The sequence below is a fragment of the Sitophilus oryzae genome, unplaced genomic scaffold (genome assembly GCF_002938485.1).
Source record: "Sitophilus oryzae breed Bouriz unplaced genomic scaffold, Soryzae_2.0 scaffold_1307_pilon_pilon, whole genome shotgun sequence".
NCBI classification, from domain to species: Eukaryota; Metazoa; Arthropoda; class Insecta; order Coleoptera; family Curculionidae; genus Sitophilus; species Sitophilus oryzae.
Genome location: NW_022145957.1, coordinates 2,499,575 through 2,521,760, shown reverse-complemented (window position 1 = coordinate 2,521,760; position 22,186 = coordinate 2,499,575). Strand labels below are relative to the sequence as shown.

The window sequence follows — 22,186 nt, the reverse complement described above, 5'->3', positions numbered from 1 at the left end:
TTTTTACAAAATTATTCTTCAGAATATATTTATTTATGTACTGCAAAATTTTATTGGTGTGTTTTTGCGCTATGTCTCGGGGCGCCTCGCTGGACCTAGCATTTTTTGAGACGCCTCGGGTCCCCTCGGCGAGTGTGTACTTCCAGCATTACAATTAAATGCTCGACGCCGCCCGACTCTTACAGCACCAGAGCTTAGTTTAATTCCCCAGGAAACACATAATGTAACCATTAGTCTTGACACTGTTCGCAATAGATTAAGAGAGGTCAACTTAAGAGCAGACTCCCCTGGAGAGCTCAACCCTTAACGAGAGGAAATCGAGAGGTACGATATTGGTTGAATGAACAATGGGCCAATGTTCTCTACACGAATGAGTCACGCTTTGGAATCCATCCGGATTCGAAAAGGCTTAGGGTATGGACAGAATCAGGAAACCTTATTCGGTTGCATCATGTTCAGGAAGTGCACCCTTATCAAGGTGGAACAATTATGGTCTGGGGATGTGTCCAGTTAGGCCGAAAACCCGATCTCGTTTTTCGTGAAAGGTTCCTAACAGGAATCACATACCGTGATTTAATTCTTGAGTCTGTCGTGTTACCATATGCATAACAATGCACGGCCTCATAAAGCCAGAATGGTAAGTGAGTTTATCAATGCTCATCAATTAAACATCTTACCCTGGCCGGCACAATCTCCTGACGTCAACCCCATCGAGCACGTATGGGACGCGGTCCAAAGAAGAATTTTGAGTATGGGTATGCCTTGTGAAAGTCGTAGGGAGCTGGTTCGGGCTGTGAATGCAGCGTGGTAGGTTATACCTCAAGAAGAAATCGACAACCTGATTAGGAGCATGGAGACGATGTAGGACTGTAATGAACAGTAGAGGAGGCGATACCTTTTATTAACTAAAAATGGTTTTATATTTTTTTTAATTCACAATTTAGAATAAAAAAAAATTGTGTTGAGTTCAATAAAAATCAAGGTAAATTTGAAAATTTCGGTAAATTTCGCATTTTTTTTTAGAACAAATCTTTATTAAACCAACAAACTATTACAGTTTACAAATTTTTTTTATTATTTTATAGTTTATTATTTTATTTTTATTTGCCAAAACTTCCTCTAAACCATTATTTGTTTATTTTAATTTTATTATATCAGAAATCCAAAGAATAAAATTACTGACGATGGCTGGATAAAATTGTAATATCCCTAGACTTTTCCGGTGTGTTTATATTAAATTTTTTAATGATAGAAAATCCGTATTATTAACGTACTGTACCTAAAATCCGCAAATCTACGGATTAATTGGTAATTCTTATCCGCTGCGCTGTAAACGATTAGCAGCGCGCAGCGGCACAGTGCTAAACTAAATCTCGCCAGCTACATCTCGAACAGGTTTTGTGCCACGAAATCGCCCATAAGGTTGCACATCTTATTTGCTCAATAACCGATGCGTCATAGTAGTGGCGGATTTTTCGTTTGGAATAATGTATGAGATCAAGACTTTGAGTCTTTTTTTCTTTTTAATTTAAAAATCAGGCCTCTTTGTATTTGGTGTTCCTAAAGTAGTTTACAATTTGCTTCCAATTTAGAATAATTGGTTTAACTACCTAAGAATGGAGGAAACTTACTTAAAACTATTGAAATTGATTTGTTCGAAAAACTACCACTGTTGCAGACGATGAAAGATGTAACCGACAACCGCGACGAAGCAAAAATCTAATAAATAAAATTATTAAAATGTATATATTACACAGTAGTATATAAAAAGTAAAGTATTTTAAGTTAACGTCTCTTTTACGCTCTCAAGGCTAATCTGGACGGGGCCTAATTGGTTTACGTGAAATCCAAACCGGTCCTCGGCCATCATTGACAATTTTAGGCAAAACGCGTCTACTTGTCTAGAAACGGAGCGCCACCGTCCGGTTCCATTTTTATAAAATCTTAATCTCTAATTTCACTTATTTCCTTCTTATCACTTCCTTATTTACAAATAAATCTTCGGTATTTCTGGAAACAATAAAACATTTAAACACAATATGTATCTACAATAAGATAAAAAAAAACGGCGTCAGAGATGGCTATGAAATGAGATCGCTGTCATTTCTTATATGTAAAATTATATGCGGAGCGTCATCGATCGTCATTTTTCAGCCAACTGGACGCCGTTTTTTTTTCGATCAAACGGTACTAGTAAAAATATATTTAAAAAACATACTTACAGTCATCGTGCATGTCATTATCCAAAACCGGACCGACATTATCAGGTTCTATTTTAAAAAAAATCTTCCGTTTTTACTTCATTAGTCGCAGGTAGACATTCAGCATTTCTAAAATGAATAAATTACATTATTACATTTCATTAGTAAAAATACACTTTAAAATATACCTAAAGTCATCTGTAAGCGGAGCGTGATCATCAATTTCTATTTTTAAAGAATCTAATATCACTTCATCAGTTGAAGAGATACAATTAGCATTTCTGGAAACAATAAAAAATTAAAATGGCGAGTTCCAATGACAACATTTCTGTTAAAAAGTAAAGCGTTTTGGTGTATTGTGCTGAATTAGTGTTTTATTTTGCTGTTGTAGCATCAAAGATTCTAACCCCCAACTGTAATAATTTAGAACTGTCTTGATATTTTTTCTATTAGGTTTAGCAATTGATTTAATTATAGGGGCATTATATTCATCAGATCAGGCTGATTTAGTGATGTGTTGCTATTTGAGTAACGCGATTTTGGAACGGTATTTTCCTGTAACGTCGAGTCGCACTCCGCAACGATTCAGGGCCCTGTTACTGAAGAATGGCGATCATATTATTTATAATTTGCAAATAAATTATTTATAAACGCTCTTAAGGTTGGCTCGAACCGCAGTAACCGCACAGCGACGCGTTTCGCTCCAGACGTCGCGCTCCTAGGGTCGCGATTTCGTCGGTTGCGAACAGTAGTAACTGGTAACTACGTAGCGACGTACAACCTCGACCGCACCGTGTTTTTCTTCAGCTGCCGCGCTCCTGGAGTCGCGTTTTCATATATCGCGTACAGATGTAACTGGTAACGACCCTAACCTAACCTAATCGCGACGGGTTTCGCTCCAGTTAACTGCTGGAGCGCTCCTGGGGTCCAGTGTTCGTCTGTCGCGTCTTGGTCGGTCGCTATAGGCGTTGATGCTCCCCTTACAGTCGTTACGTTACTTTCGAGATCGTAATTTTCCGTAGGTCTAGGTATTAGGCATTTTTGATTGATAATAAATAAATGTTAGATACATTAGATAGTTCCAAATAAACATTTTTACAAAAATAAGAAAAAAATAAAGAAGAAATATGAAGAACAGTGAAGAGATATGACGAAAAGAATATGAAAAAAAAGGAAATTTGTAAAGTTCAATTGATTAAAAATATAATCCCAATTAGAGTTATACAGGGTGACTCTTAAATACGTGCAAATAATTTTAGGGGTAGTATATTTCGAATAATGCCATTTTGGCCTTCGATTAACATCCGTCAAGAGAAATTGTGGTTAGAAATTAAAAGTTTATTGTTTGAAAAGCTAATTATTAGGCTTTCTCTATCGATACAACTGAATACCGCAAGCTGTTGCTAGGATATTCTATTAATTTTAATTGTATTTTTTTAGATATGAATGATCGTAAACTCTTAAGCTTCATTCAGAACCTCCCAATTAGTGGAATAAATTAGTGGTTTCAATTACACTTTATACTTTTTAGTTTACGATCATTCACAATGTCTAAAAAACACAATTAAAATTAATGAAATATCCTAGCAACAGCTTGTGGTAGTCTATTGTATCCATAGAGAAAGCATAATATTTAGCTTATAAAACAATAAAGTTTTGATTTCTAACCAAAATTTGTCTTGACGGGTGATAAAGGCCAAAATGACACATTCCTGGCAAATTTTGAAGTATCATTAGTGAAAAAGTCAAAAGTTTGTTAACTCCATTCCAAACTTTCCAATAATTGAAAATTACTACCACTAATTATGACGTTCTGAATGCTTACATTAAAATTAGGTGAACAAACTTCTACGGCTAATTGAAACTATGTACTAATTTATTCCACCGATTTCGAGGTTCTGAATGAAGCTTTAAGCTTTATTCAGAACCACGCAATTAGTGGAATAAACTAGTGGTTCCAATTATACTTTATAGTGAAAGCTTCATTCAGAAGCTCGCAATGAGGAAGACGCATATATTTTATTTTTCGCCAGAAACTGTTCAATTTATTAGAATAAATATGTGTAAATGCAAAAAAAACTTTTTTCTTGAAAGCAGTACCACATTTTTATAAAACGGGCCATTAAAATACTATGGATAACGCAAACGACGCCTCGCGAATTGAAACGATATTCTATTGGTCTGACGTCACCCGCCGTTCTCGTCGACGCGCGATGGCCAGCAGCAGCCAGACGTGTTCCGTTTATGTACATATTTAGGTGGCGTACTAAGACATTTTTGTTGCTTTTAGCGTTGATTGAAGGAGTTTATTAAAAACATGCATTTTCCTCATCAGTGAAATAAATTAGTGATTTCAGTTAGCGTAAAAGTTTGTTCCTTTAATTTCAATATAAGCATTCAGAACGTCAAAATTAGTGGTAGATATTTTCAATTAGTAGAAAAAGGTTATCAAACATTTAACTTCTTAATTATACTTCAAAATTTGCGAGAAATGTCATTTTGGCCTTTGATTATCTTCCGTCAAGAGAAATTATGGTTAGAAATCAAAAGTTGATTGTTTTTATAAGCTTAATATTACGCTTTCTCTATGGATACAACTGAATACCACAAGCTGTTGCTAGGACATTCTATTAATTTTAATTGTATTTTTTTAGATATATGTGTGTACTTATACTCTTAAGCTTCATTCAGAACCTCGCAATTACTGGAATTAATTAGTGGTTTCAATTATACCCCATACTTTTTAGTTTACGATCATTCACAATGTTTAAAAAACACAATTAAAAATAATAGAATGTCCTAGCAACAGCTTGCGTTAGTCAGTTGTATCCATAGAGAAAGCCTAATATTTAGCTTATAAAACAATCAACTTTTGATTTCTAACCATAATTTCTCTTGACGTAAGATACTCGTAATCAAAGGCCAAAATTACATTTCTCGCAAATTTTGAAGTATAATTAGTGGAAAAGTTAAATGTTTGGTAACTTTTTCTACTAACTGAAAATGTCTACCACTAATTTTGACATTCAGAATGCTTACATTGAAATTAGGAACAAACTTCTACGCTAATTGAAACCACTAATTTATTTTACTAATTGCGAGCCTCTGAATGAAGCTTTAAGTATAAAGTATAATTGAAACCACTAATTTATTTCACTAATTTCGAGGTACTGAAGTTTAAGGTTAAGAATGAAAAATATGGAGAACATTATTACAAAAAAGGTATTAAATTCATCATTATCAATATTTCTTATAATAATAATTAATTTACCTGGAATCAACATGAACACGCTTGAGGTGGCGTTGTAAGCTGCTGTTTGTCGTATATTTACTTTTACAGTGCGTACAAGCAAACAACTGTCGCTCTTCCGGTGCCCAGTGAATTTGCTTGTGTTGTCTAAAGTGTGCCTTTCGTTGCGTTTTGTAGTTACATGTGGCACATCTATAGACTATATTCCTAGAAAATATAATACAAACCTTAATAAAAACTTGTTAGTTAATATAATGGGTTAGCTTCTTTGTTGTAGCAAAATCAGTCTATTTTTGTATCTATTTTGATTGAAATGTAATTTTTACTGTGCATAATCCATTCGTAGGTGGTGGTTCGATACTAACTCTAATTTTGTCCTGTACTATTTATTTTCACTATACATTTTTGTATTTATTTATTCATGCCAGTAAAAAACTTACGTAAGTCGGAACGTAGGTAGTTCCTAAGGACACCAGAGGCGCTAAAGCTGCATAAATCATGATGCGCATGCGTAATAATACCACAACATTTTATCAATTGGCGATTGGCGTCACCTGGAAGTTCGCCATTGGCACCCGTTGGTTCGTTCTTGTGCTTTTGACTATGGAGGGTAGAGGTAAGGAGAAACAACTCTTATGGGACTTTTATTGAAAAAGTGGTTACAAAATGGGAAGAATAAGGGTTCACCAAATAACCACAGTGGCGCTAAAAACGCGTAAATCTAAAAAATTAAAAGTAACCACAGATAAGAGAATAAAAATCACATAACCAAACATTACACCAAAAAAGCTTTGTTTTTATTTTTTAGAATATAAAATAATTATTTTTTATCCATATTTTGTGCTTTATTTATTATTTAACAATGGTTAAAGTACGGTGTACGGTTTTATGTACGGTGGTTAAAGTGTGTGTGGTGCCTACAGTATGTAAAGTACGTATAATTCAGTATTATTTGTATTACATATATGTAAAAAATAGAGTAAATCAAAAGTGTAGTAAAGATTTTTCGTAAGATTATTGACATACATGTTACAAAGTATATTTTTACAACCTAAATAAAATTTATTTTTAATGATTTTAAAGTTTGACAGGCATGCACAAGTTGTTGGCATTTTTTTAAACAAGTAAAAGTAGGAAATACATTAAAAATTGTACTTTCAAGAAATATATTTAACTATAAGTGATATATTTTAATAATCATTTTAATCAAAATCATCGGGATAAAATTAAGTATTGATTTTCAGACAAGAATTAGATTACAGCGATGGTCAAAACCATTAGATATTGCTTTGAAATCTACAGATAAGGTTCATTTTAAAGAACAACAACAACAACAAAAACATAAATATCAACATTTTGTAGAGCAACAAAAGAATAAAAGACCAAAACATGAACACCAGCAACTAAAACAGGAACCATTAACATTAAATGAATATTAGACGCGTAAGTACAATTTGATCGAAAAAAACGGCGTCAGCGATGCCTATGAAATGAAGATCGCTGTCATTTTATATGTAAAATGATATAGAGAATGTCATCGATGTTCATTTCCAAGCCAACTGGACGCCGTTTTTTTTGATCATACGGCATTATTATACACATAAAGAGTAATATTACACACATAAAGATGCCTTGATAAAGATCAACATTTTGTAGAGCAATAACAGCATGAAATAATGGAAATAATGGACCCTGTTGCTCAAATCAAAAACAAAATATCAGCATTACCACTTTATTGGTTATATCAATAAACATAAAGAAATTGAGTTTATAAGTCTAGATCCTACAAGCAAGCAGATCTTAAATCACATAATTTTAAATGAAGATTTATCTATTATAGTATGTATAAATACTTTGCATATTTTATTCAATGTTGTAATGAATTAACAAATTGCAGGTAATTTATTCTAATAACGAAAAAAAAAACTTTGGATCAAAAAATACTTTCTTCTGATGAGGTTTATGAATATTAAAGTCTGTTGAAGTTTGGCCATTATGTGTTGGTATACAATTTATTTATGATGTTACAGTAGTTAAACAATCCGAGTACGAAACATGTTTAAAATCCACTATTCTTAATGAATGGCAACTACCAACTTGAGAGGAAGCTAAGAGCAAGGTTCTATTGGGTTGACTACAAGGAAAACATGAGGATCTGAAAGGGCTACAAAATTACGTCCCAAGCCATGGGACAATAGGAAACAAAATTCAAAGGAAAAAATTACAATACGTGGGATGCAAATTATACTGCAAAGAATTGAGCAAAAGAATTATTAAAAGTAGTTGAAAGTAGTTAAATGTTACGATAGTTAAACCATCTGACTACCAAACATATTTAAAATCCACTATTCTGAAAGAATGGCAACTACCAACTTGAGAGGAAGCTGCGAGAATGATTCTATTGTGTGAACTACAAGGAAGACATGAGAATCTGAAAGGGCTATAAAATTATTTTTATTCCACGTCCCATGTTGGAATAGCTGGGAGTGAAAAAGAAGATAATATTGCACACGATTCTTGTCTAGAAGTAGTTGATGTTAAGGTAGTTAAGCCATCCGACTATCGAACATTTAAAATCCACTATTCTGAATGAATGGCAACTACGATGGCAAAACGTAAATAAATACTTGTACAGTATAAAATTACATTTTATTGGCTTAATTTGGTATACTAAATAAAATGTGTTACGTTATTTTCGACCTGCATTATATTTATTTAAATCCCATATCATCAATTAATTACTTTAAAGTTTTCCCAATTATAATTAACATTAATTTTAAACTAAAGTTTTTTCATCTTGAATGAGATTTACGAAGTAACTTATGAGAAACAATAAAAAAGAGGCCCAGTCTATTGCTTCTGAATAATCGATAATAAAACCATATATTGACTTAATTTTTATACTAAATAAATGTATAAGTTATTTTAAAGCTGCATTATATTTATTTAAAACCCATCACCAATTATTATTTTAAATAAAATTTCCTTAATTAACATTAATTTTAAGCTAAAACGATCACAATATTTTTTCGTCGTCTTGAATGATATTTACGTAATAACTTATGAGACAATAAGAAAATGGCCTAGTCTATTGCTGCTGAATAAAAATCAAATAATTAGTTTTTCATGTGACATGAAAATAAAATTTGTATTTTTTTGAAACCCGCGGCTTCACACATATGCTTCAGGTCAAATATTTATGTCTTTTGAATCATCTGTTCTAAAAATGTTCGGCGCATGTCTTTGCTACAGCAGCGCCATCTTAAGTCTTCCCTTTTTTGACCATTTTTTAATGCACGGAGTTGTTTCTCCTTACCTCTACACTCCATAGTTCCGAGTTATTTATATTCCGGGACTAGACTGTTATTCTCATTTTGTGTTTTTTATTTCGCATTTGTAAACTTTTTAACGATGATGGTTAACTGTTGTGTTCCTAGTTATTGTCAAGAATTACAATAAAGATGCTCAAATGCAGTTTTTCCTAAAGATCAGTCGTTTTTTTAATTGTATGATCCTGAGTGTCTGAAATTAGTGATGCTAGTATTTAAGGATCTTGAACAAATTGCATTACAAATATAATTATCTAAAATGTTTCCCTATGTAAACGTTTTTATATCCGTTACAGTTTTTGAGACACTAATACTGCCATCTACATACAGTTTCAGACACATTATAAAAATAAATAAGAATTAAAAAAGTAACTAAAATGGTTTAAGTTCCCGCTTGTTTTTTAATACTTCGTTCCTAAGGACAGCAGACGGCAGCATTAAACTTTTTTACCGCCCGATACCCCTGACCTCTCTAGCCTCTAGTATGGTATAACTATATTTTTCTTATTTCTGGTATCGTATGTATGCAGATCTTAATGGGATTCGAACTGTGCCCTATTCTTTAGATGCATTATGTTTTCACGTATAAGCTGAGAGGTTAATGTCAGAATTTTCAGATCAACAAATGCCTGCCTGCAGTCATCCTGATATCCGAGACCAACCTGCACTCTAACTGCTTTCCTCTGCAAAGAGAACAGCTGAACAGTTTCGGCAGAATGATCCCAGGCAAGCAAAGCGTAAGCTTCGCGGGCCCCTCGCCTTTGGACCTACTTGTACAATAGTTCACTATTATTCTTAAATACACCGAAAAAATAAATTGTAATAAACCCCACGATTGTAGAAAACACTGCTACATTTTGCGTCTAAAATGGTACGAGGCATAACGTCGTAGTCTTTATTTCTATCACAAGATCTCCAAAATAGTTAAATATGCTTGATTTTATACGAAAGTAGCCCACAAGTTTGGTGGTAATTCCTTTGAATAAGAAGACTAAGGAAGGAGCATAATGCTATCCATGTATTCATGCATGGTGGGCGGAAAAAGCTCTCTAGGGTGGGGATCCTTGACAGTTCTGTTTGACGATTCATTTGACACATTTGAATTTGATTTGAAATTTTGTGGATTTGTCAGTCTTTACGGAGCTTATTTTATGTTATTTATTATTTATTCTACTACTGATAGTTGTATAAAGGTAGTAAATCTAGATGGAAATTGTGGCAGAACTTAAATTAACAGTGACACTATCGCGATTTATCGAGAAAGACTCTAAAATAGTTGGTTGTGTAGCGTGCGGTAGATCTCGGCAAAAATTGAGCGAAATAATGGAACAACTTTTCGCTAGTAAGTGACTATATAATATACATACGTGTAGTAAACCGATCATTTATGAAATTCACTTAAATTAACTAAATTATATATTTTTCTTGCATTTTAGCTTTTATTTATTACTTGTCAAAGATTAGATGTCAAAGAATTTAGATACGTTAATTTGACTTACCTGCTTCAGTAGCGTATCGGATGTTTGTGTTAATAAATACTTATTATAACTTATCTATTTTTATTAGAATTATATATTTTTATAACAATTTTAATAACTACCAACATTTATTCACAACGTAAAATAAAATAACAAATTATTGAGTCTACCCCACGTCTACCCTACATCATAGTTTTACATTTTTTAAATAAAATTAGAACGACACTGATAAACCGGAATTTAAGTCGGCCATATTTGAGGCCCATCGCGGTGTGCCTAAGATTTTTGATATGCTCCTTCCTTAGTCTTCTTATTCAACGTGGTAATTCCCACAATTTGTGTCTGAATATTCAGATTGTACTTCAGATTGTTGAAATTTAAATGAAAAGCATTACAAATCGTAGCACTACTAACTAAATTTTTTTGGCACAATTAGCTGTTATGGCACTATTGTAAACTGAGTTGTTGAAGAATAATAACTTAGCTAATACAACAATAGGTGCGTTATATGTTTACAAAAATCTAAGAACAATCTGTGGTACAATATTGTAGTTTTTTAGTGTTCCGTACCCAAGGGGTAAAAATGGGAACCCTATTACTAAGACTTCGCTGTCCATCCGTCCGTCCGTCCGTCAAAGGTTTATCTTATGAACCGTTATAGCTAGACAGTTGAAATTTTTACAGATAATGTATCTATGTTGCCGCTATAAGAATAAATACTAAAAAAAGAATTAAATAAATGTTTATAAATAAAAAAGTACTTTCACTTAAGATTCAAGGCAAAATTTATGTAGCTTAGCGAAGGCGCTGGGAAATGCCGAAAATAAGAAAATAATAAGGAAGCCACGCGAGAGTTTTGGGGGTTAGGTGAGACTGGTTTTGGCGCTGATACGCATATCGTCTTTTGTATTTTTCTAATAAAAATTGATAAAATTTAAGTGGTGAAGTTTGAATTTTGTGTATTCTTACACACTAAACATTATCTTTTAAGTAAGAATTTTACATAAAGTCTTTCAAGTCCTCGGTGGCCGCGTGGTTAAGGCGTTAGGACTTATGACGTTGGAGCCGTAGTAAGGCAGGTTCGAATCCTAGTCAAGGCGACTTTTTTTTAATCGTTTTTTTTTATTTTTACATATTTATTTTTACTTTTTACATATTTATTATTGATTAATACAATTTTTGGTAATGTCTTTCTCCATTTTTTTTTTAAATTACTTATATGCGCATTCAAAATTTCAGCTAAATCGGAAAAAAAGTTTATAATAATATAGTGTCTAGTGTTGTATAGATAATGAATGGTACGGAACCTCAATTTTTGTTTTATGTGTTTTTTTTTTAGTGTAGAAGTGAAACAGATTTGTAATATAAAATAGAAAACTTGTAGTATGTGTGCGCGGAAAAAAAATATGACAGTGAATTTTTGATAAAAAAGTATCAGCCAGGACAGATCATATATGAGTATATTGACATCATAGTTGGGAGGTTGTTATAGCATTTATATATATTTAAATTATTTATCTATAGTTGCAGCATTATATCTATGAAAGTATATAATATGATTTAGGTATAATTCGGCTAACAAAATTACCTGGAATTAATATGAACATACTGAAGGTGTTCTTTTAATTTTTGTTTTGTTGTATATTTCTTATCACAGTGCGCACATGCAAACAACTGTCGCTCTTCCCGTGCCAAGTGAACTTTCTCGTGTCGTCTAAGTTTTGGTAAATCTCGTGCTTGGTAGTTACATGTGGAACATCTATAGTCATTTTTCTGCGATTCATGCATTCTAAAAGAAGAATTACTTAATAATATTCTGTTCCGAAAAAGCTCCAATATCATCATTTCTGATAGAAAGTTTTCCTCCAATTGTGATTAATTTTGATATAAAATAAATTTGATATAGCGGAGAAAAACATAATTAGCTTTGAATAATGTTGTTGATTTATTGGAAAAGTCTGGGTTTATGGTACAGAGTACTACTGGACCTGAATTCTGTAACTTTGGCATTAAAACGTTACGCTTTCAAAGAGGTAAGCGAAAGTATTCGATGAGCGGAACGCCAAACCACAGATTAGGTATCCTATAAGTATACAGATAAAAATCTTGTCCCTAATTCGTGGTACGAAAATTGTTTTTTATGACGATGTGCAAACGAGTCAAATTTCCTGTGCGCAAAAATAAACTCGCGTAAAATAACAATAAACAGCGTAATAGAGAGATATCGCTAAACCGAATAGCGTGCATGGACGTTAATAAGGCCAGGTGTTATTTCCTTTACGTGAGGTGGTATTAACTCTCTTCATTTATAGTTATCGGATCGGAAAGAATTCTGATCGCGTCGCGTCCGCTATTTAAACTTAACCTAACTTTGAATTTAAAACTTTGAAATTGTTTTGTTTACTAGGTATTTTAAAACTAAAGGGCTAAAGTGCTTATTTCCAGTGCTTTATTGTTCAACGTCTGCCAGTAGGTTTAGGGCAACAAGCAACAAATTCTGTTAGAAGGGCTAAGTCGTCATCTGCTGTAAACCTAAGACTCTTTATAGGTTCTTTAGTATTGGAAGAGGTGGAATCCATATTTTGGGCCATATTTATTTAATTAAAACTAATCCCAGCTACTTAAATATCAAATTACTTAGTAAAACTAAAGCAATAATTCAAAACAATTCAAACATAACCTAAAATAAAAGATCTCGCCGGCCGGCTCCGGTTGTCAAATACCATTTGATTTTGGTATCCTCGTTGCCGAGCGAATCGTTTTCTGGATACGCGTTGAGCACATATTGACATGTGCATTGACAGCATCGCAATTTCTCAGGTAATAGTCAAATGTGAATAAAACAATGAAAAATGTCAATGTTACATGAATTTCATAACCTATTGTTGAGTTATGTCAACCTATTTTTCTATGGATATGTCATTATTCTTATTATACGAGGGAAATGTTGAAGGCGCTTATACGAAAAATAAATCTGTATTATGTTAATATGACTTCAACTCATAGAGGGCGTCATCTACATATTTTTTAAGAATCTGAGAAAGAGTCTGAAGAGTACCTAACAAGTTTTCTTCCGCACCTGTATAAACCTACGGTGTAAAAAATAAAGATTTACGGCATTTTCTACGTAAAAAAGGTCTCTTAGTAAAAATCGCTGCGAGTAAAGCTTGATTTTCATGCATCCGTTGTCCGACGATACGTCAATAGGATATTAATTTTATTGGTTGAATTTAAAGGCTTCGATTGGTTAACCGTTTCTAACCAATCGAAGTTTTTAAATTCAACCAATAAAATTAATATCGTATCAACGTATCGTCGGACAACGGATGCATGAAAATCAAGCTTAATGGTTCTCGAGATATTTGGAATCAAAATTATCAATACCTGTTATCATTGACATACATTAAACATGTTGAATAACAAGTCATTAGACTGAAATCATAAATATGATTTTTTTTGTGCCAAAAGTTCAACAGAAACTGTTTTATCATTATTTTCTTGCAGAAAAAATTGATTAATTTAAAAAATAAAAATTTCCAAATAACTACCTACTCAACGTGTTTATTTTTGTAAATAATGACATGTATTGACTATTTTCATTCTAAATATCTTATACAGTTCGGACCACCATGTATAATCTCATGATTTCCCTATAATAATAATAATAATAAAAATATTTATTTCAAAAATGATCTAAATATGTACAATAAAATTACAAATATATAGACATATTGAAATATTGTCAGCGGTGAAGAGACTTTTATATTAAGAATTCATTGATTGAGTAGGGTTCCAATTCAATTAAGAGTTTTTTCAATGATTTCTTATAGGTTTCTTGACTTTCGATTGCTCTTATGTCTTCAGGGAGGCTATTGTAAAACTTTACACACATATATACTGGATTTTTTTCAGTCAGGGTGAGACGATGTGAGGGGAACTTGGCATCACTGGATCTTGTTTGGTATTCATGAGATTTTTCCATTTCAAATAGGGACTTATGTTTGAAGATGAATATTAAACACTCATATATATAAAGAGCTGGAAGCGTCATAATTCCGAAGGATTTAAAGTGTCCTCGACAGCTTTCTCTGTACTGAAGTTTCTTTATAAGTCTTATAATTCTTTTCTGAATCACAAAAAATTTTGCAGTTTCTGAATTTGATCCCCAGAGAATAATTCCATATCTCAGCAGTGCCTCAAAATTCCCACAGTATAGTGTCTTCATTGAGTCTGGGTTCACATAACTTGACACACACACAATTCTCAGACCGTAAGAAATTGTACCAAGTCTCAAGCATAGCTTATAAATATGTTGGGTCCACTTTAAATGCTCGTCTATGTAAATACCAAGAAATCTGCATTCACCACCAAGGCTGACATCCATTTCTCCAATTTTCAAATTGCTCGCTAATTCAATTTTCTTCTGTTGTGTTCGAAAAATTAGTATATTAGTTTTTTCTTTATTTAGCATTAGTCTATTTGCCTCAAACCATTCCTCTACTCTCATGAAAGCCTTACTGCCATTCTCCTTCAGAATATCTTGTGTCTATAACGATGAAGACGTCATAAAACCATTTTGAAATACATTTTTGACGATTTTTTTAACAAAATATTGTTTCTCTTGACAAATTCAAATTGAGAAATGAATTGAAAAGATTAAAATTATATCAAAAATCCCTTACATCTCTTGACTTCGCTAATACTAAAATCGACGCACCGTAACCGTTAAACGCAAATATCTTGAAAACCGTTTATTTATTTACTTATGTTATTTTACACTATCGCCATTCGCTTTGGCAGTAAAATGTGTGTAAAAGTACCAAATTTCAAGAAAAAGGGTTTATCAATATTCTTAAAATTAAACTAAACAAATTATCTTTATATATATATATATATATATCATAGGAACATTTAGTTTTATTTTTATCTCAAGAGTCACCTACCGAAGTTAGATACACTACTGATTTAACACCCTGGATATCTGATTTAGGTATAATTCTTATGAAGGATAGTTCTATTCCTATCTTCCTGCACTGTCAGTTTTTTTACGTCATCTAGGGACCGAGTTGAAGTTCGCGCTAAAGATTTTAGACAGTGACAGTTATTTTTGCGTTTGACGGAAGATGCACAGTGCGGCGGAAGATTAATCTAGCGGGACAAAACCGTTTGGTTAGAAATAAGCCAAAAATGTGTACTGATAAGAATAAACAGTAGACATTCCAATTGATATAAAAATGCATGAATTATTTTTTGGTCGTATATATTCTTTGTATTTTGATACATTTTTATCAACCAAATTTGATCGTTTTCTGCTCAGCAAGGCCCATACGAAAAGAAAATATTTAAAAGTGCTTATATATTTTATTCCAAAGCCAAATTATGTTAAAGATTGCCAAAGTTATGTACTTTTCTACTGTAGGTATATTATTTGTTAAAATCCTTCGTGCTTTTGTTCTGCAGATATCAAATTTTCACTTTTGTCAAATATTGATATATTGAATGATGTAGATCTTTTGAGTTACCAATAGTTACCAACACAGGTAGTCACATTCACAAGGAGTTCAAGCTTAATAGGTGAATGCCCAAAAGTTTCATATCAATTGGAGAGTATAAAAACAAAACAAAGACTCGTTAAAGGGTTAATTGAAAAGCATTCAAAAGAAGAATTGGGTTTTGCAAGTACTATGAGCTTTAGGACGGGAGTAAGTGGGAGTAAGAATGCTGCTGTTAATTGTTGAAACCTTAACTCTATCGAAAGGTACTGAGTTTAAAAAATTAATAACTGCCCATACACGGAAAGACCCGGCCTTCGGACTTGGCCTTGAGGCCGGGGCTTTCACCCAAATCACCATAGCGGAAATATATCCGCGGACTTTGCCTTTCACGCAAACCTATAGTATTTTGGGTTAAAGGCCCGGACCCAAGGCCAAGTCCGAAGGCCGGGCCTTTCCGTGTATGGGCAGCTAATGAATGACACCAATAGTCAGTTCGGCAATTTTCCTCACGACAAAAACATTCAAATGATGTTCTAGTTAAATAAAGTATGACGATATACTACAGCTTTTTTTTTACTTTCTGATAATTTATAATAAAGCTAAAGATTATTACTAGTTTTAATAAAAGTTTAAAAAATTGTCTTAGATACTTACTATACAGGGTGGCCCATCGAAAACGTTCCGCAAGGCATAACGGCCAGGATATTTTTTTTTTCAAAAAATCCAAAAACACGTCAATTTTGTTTGTGAGGGGGACAACTTTTGCCCCAAAAATGATTGCAAAATCTTCAACCCTCTAAGCGGGGGTGTCATCTCCCAACTTTCTTCAAATGGGAAGGGGGGTCAAGTGGTACCGCAATGAAAAGGGCTTTTTATTATCTATACTTTCCCGCTTCGTTTTTGAAAATCGGTCGAGTCATTGAGAAAATGTGAAGGGTTGAAATTTGAAAAGTTTATTTAAACATTCATAAACATCATTCATACATCAGAGTAAATGATAAGGATAAATTCATTCGACAAATTTGCTGTTTTTTCTTATTATTTCTAGATGTTTACGCATTTTTTCACAGGTTGAACGATCAGGTGCGGCAGTTGCTAGATAGCTGTTCTGTGACTTGTGCGTTGAAGTTCTTCTCAATATCGTTAAACTGACCCAAAATAGAATTTCCAAAAATACCAGCCCACACGTTCAATTTCTGAGGGTTTTGTGCACCTCGTGAAAAACCCCTCAGCCCAGTACCGACAGTTATGCCGATTAACTACACCGTTCAAAAAGAAAGTACATTCATCCGAAAAACACACATTAAATACTAAATTATTATCATTCGCCACTCGTTTACTCACAGTTTCACAAAATTGTAAGCGACGGTCAAAATCGTCTTCGTTGAGTTCTTGTACCAACTGAATTTTGTACGGGTGGAACTTGTGTTTTTTAATATCCTTTGGACACTGGTACGATTCACGCCGGCTAATTTTGCAATGGCTAATATTCTTGTACTCAGCGTACTATCCATGATAACTTGGCCCAATACGAATACCTCCATAGCTTCATTTACTACAGGGTTTTCCTTCTGCCTCTTTTTATTCATAACGGAACCAGTTTCGCGAAATTTTGCTACTAACTCGCGAACAATTTTGCCATAAAGGTGTTTTTCAGGATGGCATTCACTGAATATCTGCGGAACCCGATTGCTACATTCATTATTTTTAAAATCAAGTTCGATTATTTCCACTTTTTCTGCAAGTGAGTACACCATAATTGTTAAAAAGTTTAACGATATTGAGAAGAACTTTAACGCACAAGTCACAGAACAGCTATCTAGCAACTGCCGCACCTGATCGTTCAACCTTGTGGCAAGTGAAAAAATCCGTAAACATCTAGAAATAATAAGGAAAAACAGCAAATTGGTCGAAGGAATTTATCCTTATCATTTACTCTGATAAATGTTTAAATAAACTTTTCAAATTTCAATCCTTCATATTTTCTCAACGACTCGACCGATTTTCAAAAACGAAGCGGGAAAGTATAGAGAATAAAAAGCCCTTTTCATGGCGGTACCACTTGACCCCCCTTCCCATTTGAAAAAAGTTGGGGGATGACACTCCCGCTTAGAGGGTTGCAGATTTTGCAATCATTTTTGGGGCAAAAGTTGTCCCCCTCACAAACAAAATTGACGTGTTTTTGAATTTTCTGAAAAAAAAATTACCTGGCCGTTATGCCTTGCGGAACGTTTTCGATGGGCCACCCTGTATATGAATTTACAATTACCCAGTGTTAAAATTAAAATATCTATCTTATTTATTGTTTTCAAAATAAAATACAATTGTTTAAAATAAAATATACAGGGTGTCATAAGATTACAATGTAATTAAAAAATAACTGCTAAAGAGTTTTTTGTATTTTACCTGATATCATAATTTTATGTATTTGACAATAGTTTACAGTACGGTTTTTGTGCGTCATGTATGAATAATATAGTTTTATTATCTTGTATTTATTTATTAATAAATTAAGTTGTTAATAAATAAATAAATTTAACCATAAGGTTGCTATATATTAGACCATTTGCTACGTTCTTAGATTTTAAGTTTAAGTCCCAAACATCGCTCCTGAGATTTTGCCTCGCTAGAATAACCATCCGCCGCACTGTGGAGCGCTGGTCCCTGCGTGACGCGACGTAAGCATCCACGGCGACTACGACAGCGGCGATTTGACACGATCGAACAGTACTTTAGAATATATACAGTCCTTGTCTTATGCTAACAATAAATTTACCTGGTATCAATATGATTATCCTCGATGTGATATTTTAAGGTTTGCTTTGATTTATATTTCTTGTCACAATGTGCGCAAGCGAAAAACTGTAGTTCTTCCGGCGCCAAGTGAACTTTCATGTGTTGATTAAAATGTGACTTATGTCGAGTTTGAAAAATACATATGGCACAAGTAAAGACTTTTCTTTGCGATTTCTTCGTCCTAATAAAATAAGTTTTAAATGTTAGTCTTGTAACTCTATAAAACAAGGTATCTATACAGGGTGGCGCACCTCATTCGCTTGGTTGATCATACGAAAACGGAAAAATGTAGAAACAAAATATATTATGGTTATATGTGAAAAGGCAATGTGCATAATTTAAAATTATTTTGAAATGTACAGAAATGTCAGAACTAAGATCTACACTAAAGTTATATTTTTTCTATGGAACACCTTGTATTTTATTTCATATTTGGATCCATGGACACAAAATAAGGCCTTTATTATAATTTACCCTTTGTGGGTAAATTTAATTAAACTGTTATAAATATAACTAATAATGTCCATAACCTAATGCTGATTTTGAAAATAGTCACTGTCACTAGAAAATTGTCATGGCGACACCAGCCATCTTGATTGCCATTTTACTGAAAAATCGCTTTTTATTCAAAATCTGAACTAGATAGGTAGAGGAAACCCTAATATAGTTTGAAAGAGCATTTAAAAGTGCTTCGGTTTATTTTAGAAAATACAGGGTGTCGCATTTGAAATAACAAAGTTTTTGTGTAAAATAAATATTTAAAAATTGCTAATTTTTGGTATCCCTGTATAAATTTGAAGCAATAAAATTTTTCAGTAAAGTTTATTTCTCTACCTTTAAACTCAGCATAAGAATTAATTCTGAAAAGTAATGTACAGGATATTGATAATCTGTTCTATTGTAGCATGCATATTTAAATATCTTTAAATATCTCAAAAACCAAAGATTTAAAACATATTTAACCCTTATAATAAATACCTTTTCTAGAGCCCAAGAATCCAAAAATGACATAAAATACCGGGTGTTCCATAAGAAAAAATATAACTTTGGTATGAATCTTAGTTCTAAAACAACTTATATTTCAAAATAATTTTAAATTGACCACATTGCCTCCCCAGATATACCCATAAAATATTTTGTTTCTACATCATTCCTTTTCCGTATAATCAACCGAGGCGAATGAGGTGCGACACTCTGTATACACCTGTCATAGTTCACAGATGAGTGTATTTCAAATAAAAAATTGAATGAGAATCATCCATATGTTGGCATTATAGTTGAGAGATTATTACAGCCTTAAGCTGAGCGCGCACTGGGCCCGTATTCTGTAACTTTGAAAACGCTAAGCGCTTTTAGACGCTCAGCGTATATGACGTTAATTTTCGCTGAGCGCGCACTTAATTAACGACTTCGGTATTCTCGTCTGACGCGCTTAACGTCTTTACTGATTGCGCTGAGCGCTTTGAAAACGGTTACCTTAAAAGATCGTTTTGCTTGTCGAACTGTCAGTGAAAATCAAAAAAATTGTGATTTTGTGCGTTATCTTGCTCTTTAGTGTAAATTACTACTTCTATAAATTCCTCAATAAATAATTGATAGTTTACGATTTGGCAGCTATAAATATTGTTCAAAACATCGAAAATGCTGAGAAGCGTCTTCAACACTTCCCTCGTATAATAAGAATAATGACATATCCATAGAAAAATAGCTTCACATAACTCAACAATAGGTTAGGAAATTCACGTAACATTGACATTTTTCATTGTTACGTCCGTTAGTTATGAATTTTTGACTATTACCTACATTAGAAATTGTGATGTTGCCAATATGTGCTCAACGCGTATCCAGAACACGATTCGCATGGCAACGAGAATACCAAAATCGACTGCCTTGCGCTTCGCTGATCGAATACTTGCGCTCACCGCTTTGAAAGCGTAACGTTTTTATGTCAAAGTTACAGAATACGGGCCCTGGACAGGTACGGGCGCGACCGACTGCACGACCATCGACCGATCCGAAAGTCGATGCTAGCCGCGCACTGAACTCGCACTGTCGACGGTCGAGGTTACGTCACCAGCATATATTTGAGCATAGACGAGGAGAAGTTTATTTAAATTTAGTCAAATTAATTTGGCATTTCAAATATATTATAAAGTATTATTAGGTATATTTTTAGGCAACTTTTATATTTTATGCGTTATGATGGAAAAATTTATATTATTTAGATATTAACAAATCACATAAAATTAGTGAAATAGAGTGGAGTTGGGGGTATGGGGATAAAAAATACTACATTACTCTTTAGCATGACCGATTTTAACAAATTTGGTGTCATTTAAAAGGGCTTAATTTGATCTATAAAAACAAAACTATATATGAAAAATAGTGAAATAAAACTTCTATTTTTAGTTTCTTAATCTAAATAAGTTGGTTGATGTTGTTTAATGTAATTTTTAAGCCACCTATGTGTTTTCGTTTTTTTTTTCGCCTGTGTTCATTATTTATGTTCATGTTTACTTCGTGACTTAATAGTTCGATATTTTTACATTGAAAACTCAATTTTTTTATCGGTTTTACTTTTTAAAACCATCCCTTGCTTGCTAATTGACGAACTCTACAATCATTGAACGAAAATATTTTAGTACGGTTCAGGAAAGTCTAATTGATACTACCAATTAGGGTGTAGATCTTTTTGGCCATCACAGAGCCGTGCCTCGGTAACAATAATTAAAAAATATTTTTTTGTTACGTGAGATTCCTTTGATATTTTCTAGCGGTCGAAATCAAACTCTTCTAAATAAGTAATGATGCTATTTCTTATTATTCTTGCTTCTGTTCTCTTTTGAAGTTCATATAATATTTATTATGTTATGTTTTAATAGATATTTGCATTTTTAATCAATATTTTAAGGCTTTTGTCTCAAATTCAGTTAAGTTGGTTTATATTGTTTGATGTGAAATTTAAGTTACTTATAATTTTTTCTTTACTTGTGATCATGTATGTGTCATGTTAATTTTTTCATGACTAATTACTTAATAATTTGATATTATTTTCGTTAAAAATCTCAATTTTTTATCCATTTTACTTTGAAAAACCACCCCTTGCTTTCTGATTGATGAACTACACCACCATTGAACAAAAATTGGTCAGTACCGAAAGTAGCGAAAAAAACCGGGAAGTCCCGATTCCTAAGACGTGCGGTACTGAAATTCCCGGTTCCGGAAAACAGCTCTGGTTCCGGAAACCCTAATTATGACAAACACAGTGTGGAATTAAATTTCTATATTAGCAGTTAAATTGCAAGAATTCCTATATAAATTTATTATACATATACCTATACTGCAAGAAATTTGTTTTCCATTTTATATATAGTTTTTATTTTTTATAGTACCGTATGATCGAAAAGAAACGGCATCAGCGATGGCCATGAAATAAAGATCGATGTCATTTTACAGTACGTCTGTCCGTTCTGTAGCTACGGGGTATCCGTGAGAGGGGAAACGATATTCTCTCCATGTTTTTCGTAAAAAATTAGACGACGCGTCCCATCAATAAAAATTCGACAAATTTGCAAGTAGCCAATAAAATGAGTGGGCGGAGCGATTTGCGGTGACGTACTCGTCAAGTCGACGTATA

The 22,186-nt window shown here is 33.1% G+C and overlaps 1 protein-coding gene across 4 annotated transcripts in view; it reads right to left on the bottom strand.

Moving 5' to 3' along the window:
- Positions 1-1,771: 1,771 nt before the first annotated feature.
- Positions 1,772-22,186, bottom strand: part of LOC115874934 (oocyte zinc finger protein XlCOF26-like) — a 30,871-nt gene continuing 10,456 nt past the window's right edge. For 2 of the 4 annotated variants that reach the window (XM_030890236.1, XM_030890237.1), the window contains 6 exons: positions 18,530-18,730; positions 11,847-12,047; positions 5,473-5,658; positions 2,390-2,482; positions 2,223-2,330; positions 1,772-2,010 (listed from right to left, as the gene is read on the bottom strand). In XM_030890236.1, coding sequence (XP_030746096.1) covers positions 2,276-2,330; positions 2,390-2,482; positions 5,473-5,658; positions 11,847-12,047; positions 18,530-18,730 — 736 coding nt within the window. In that variant the 3' untranslated portion in view covers positions 1,772-2,010; positions 2,223-2,275. The remainder of the gene's footprint in view (positions 2,011-2,222; positions 2,331-2,389; positions 2,483-5,472; positions 5,659-11,846; positions 12,048-18,529; positions 18,731-22,186) is intronic. The other 2 variants (XM_030890239.1, XM_030890238.1) reach the window with 2 other exon arrangements.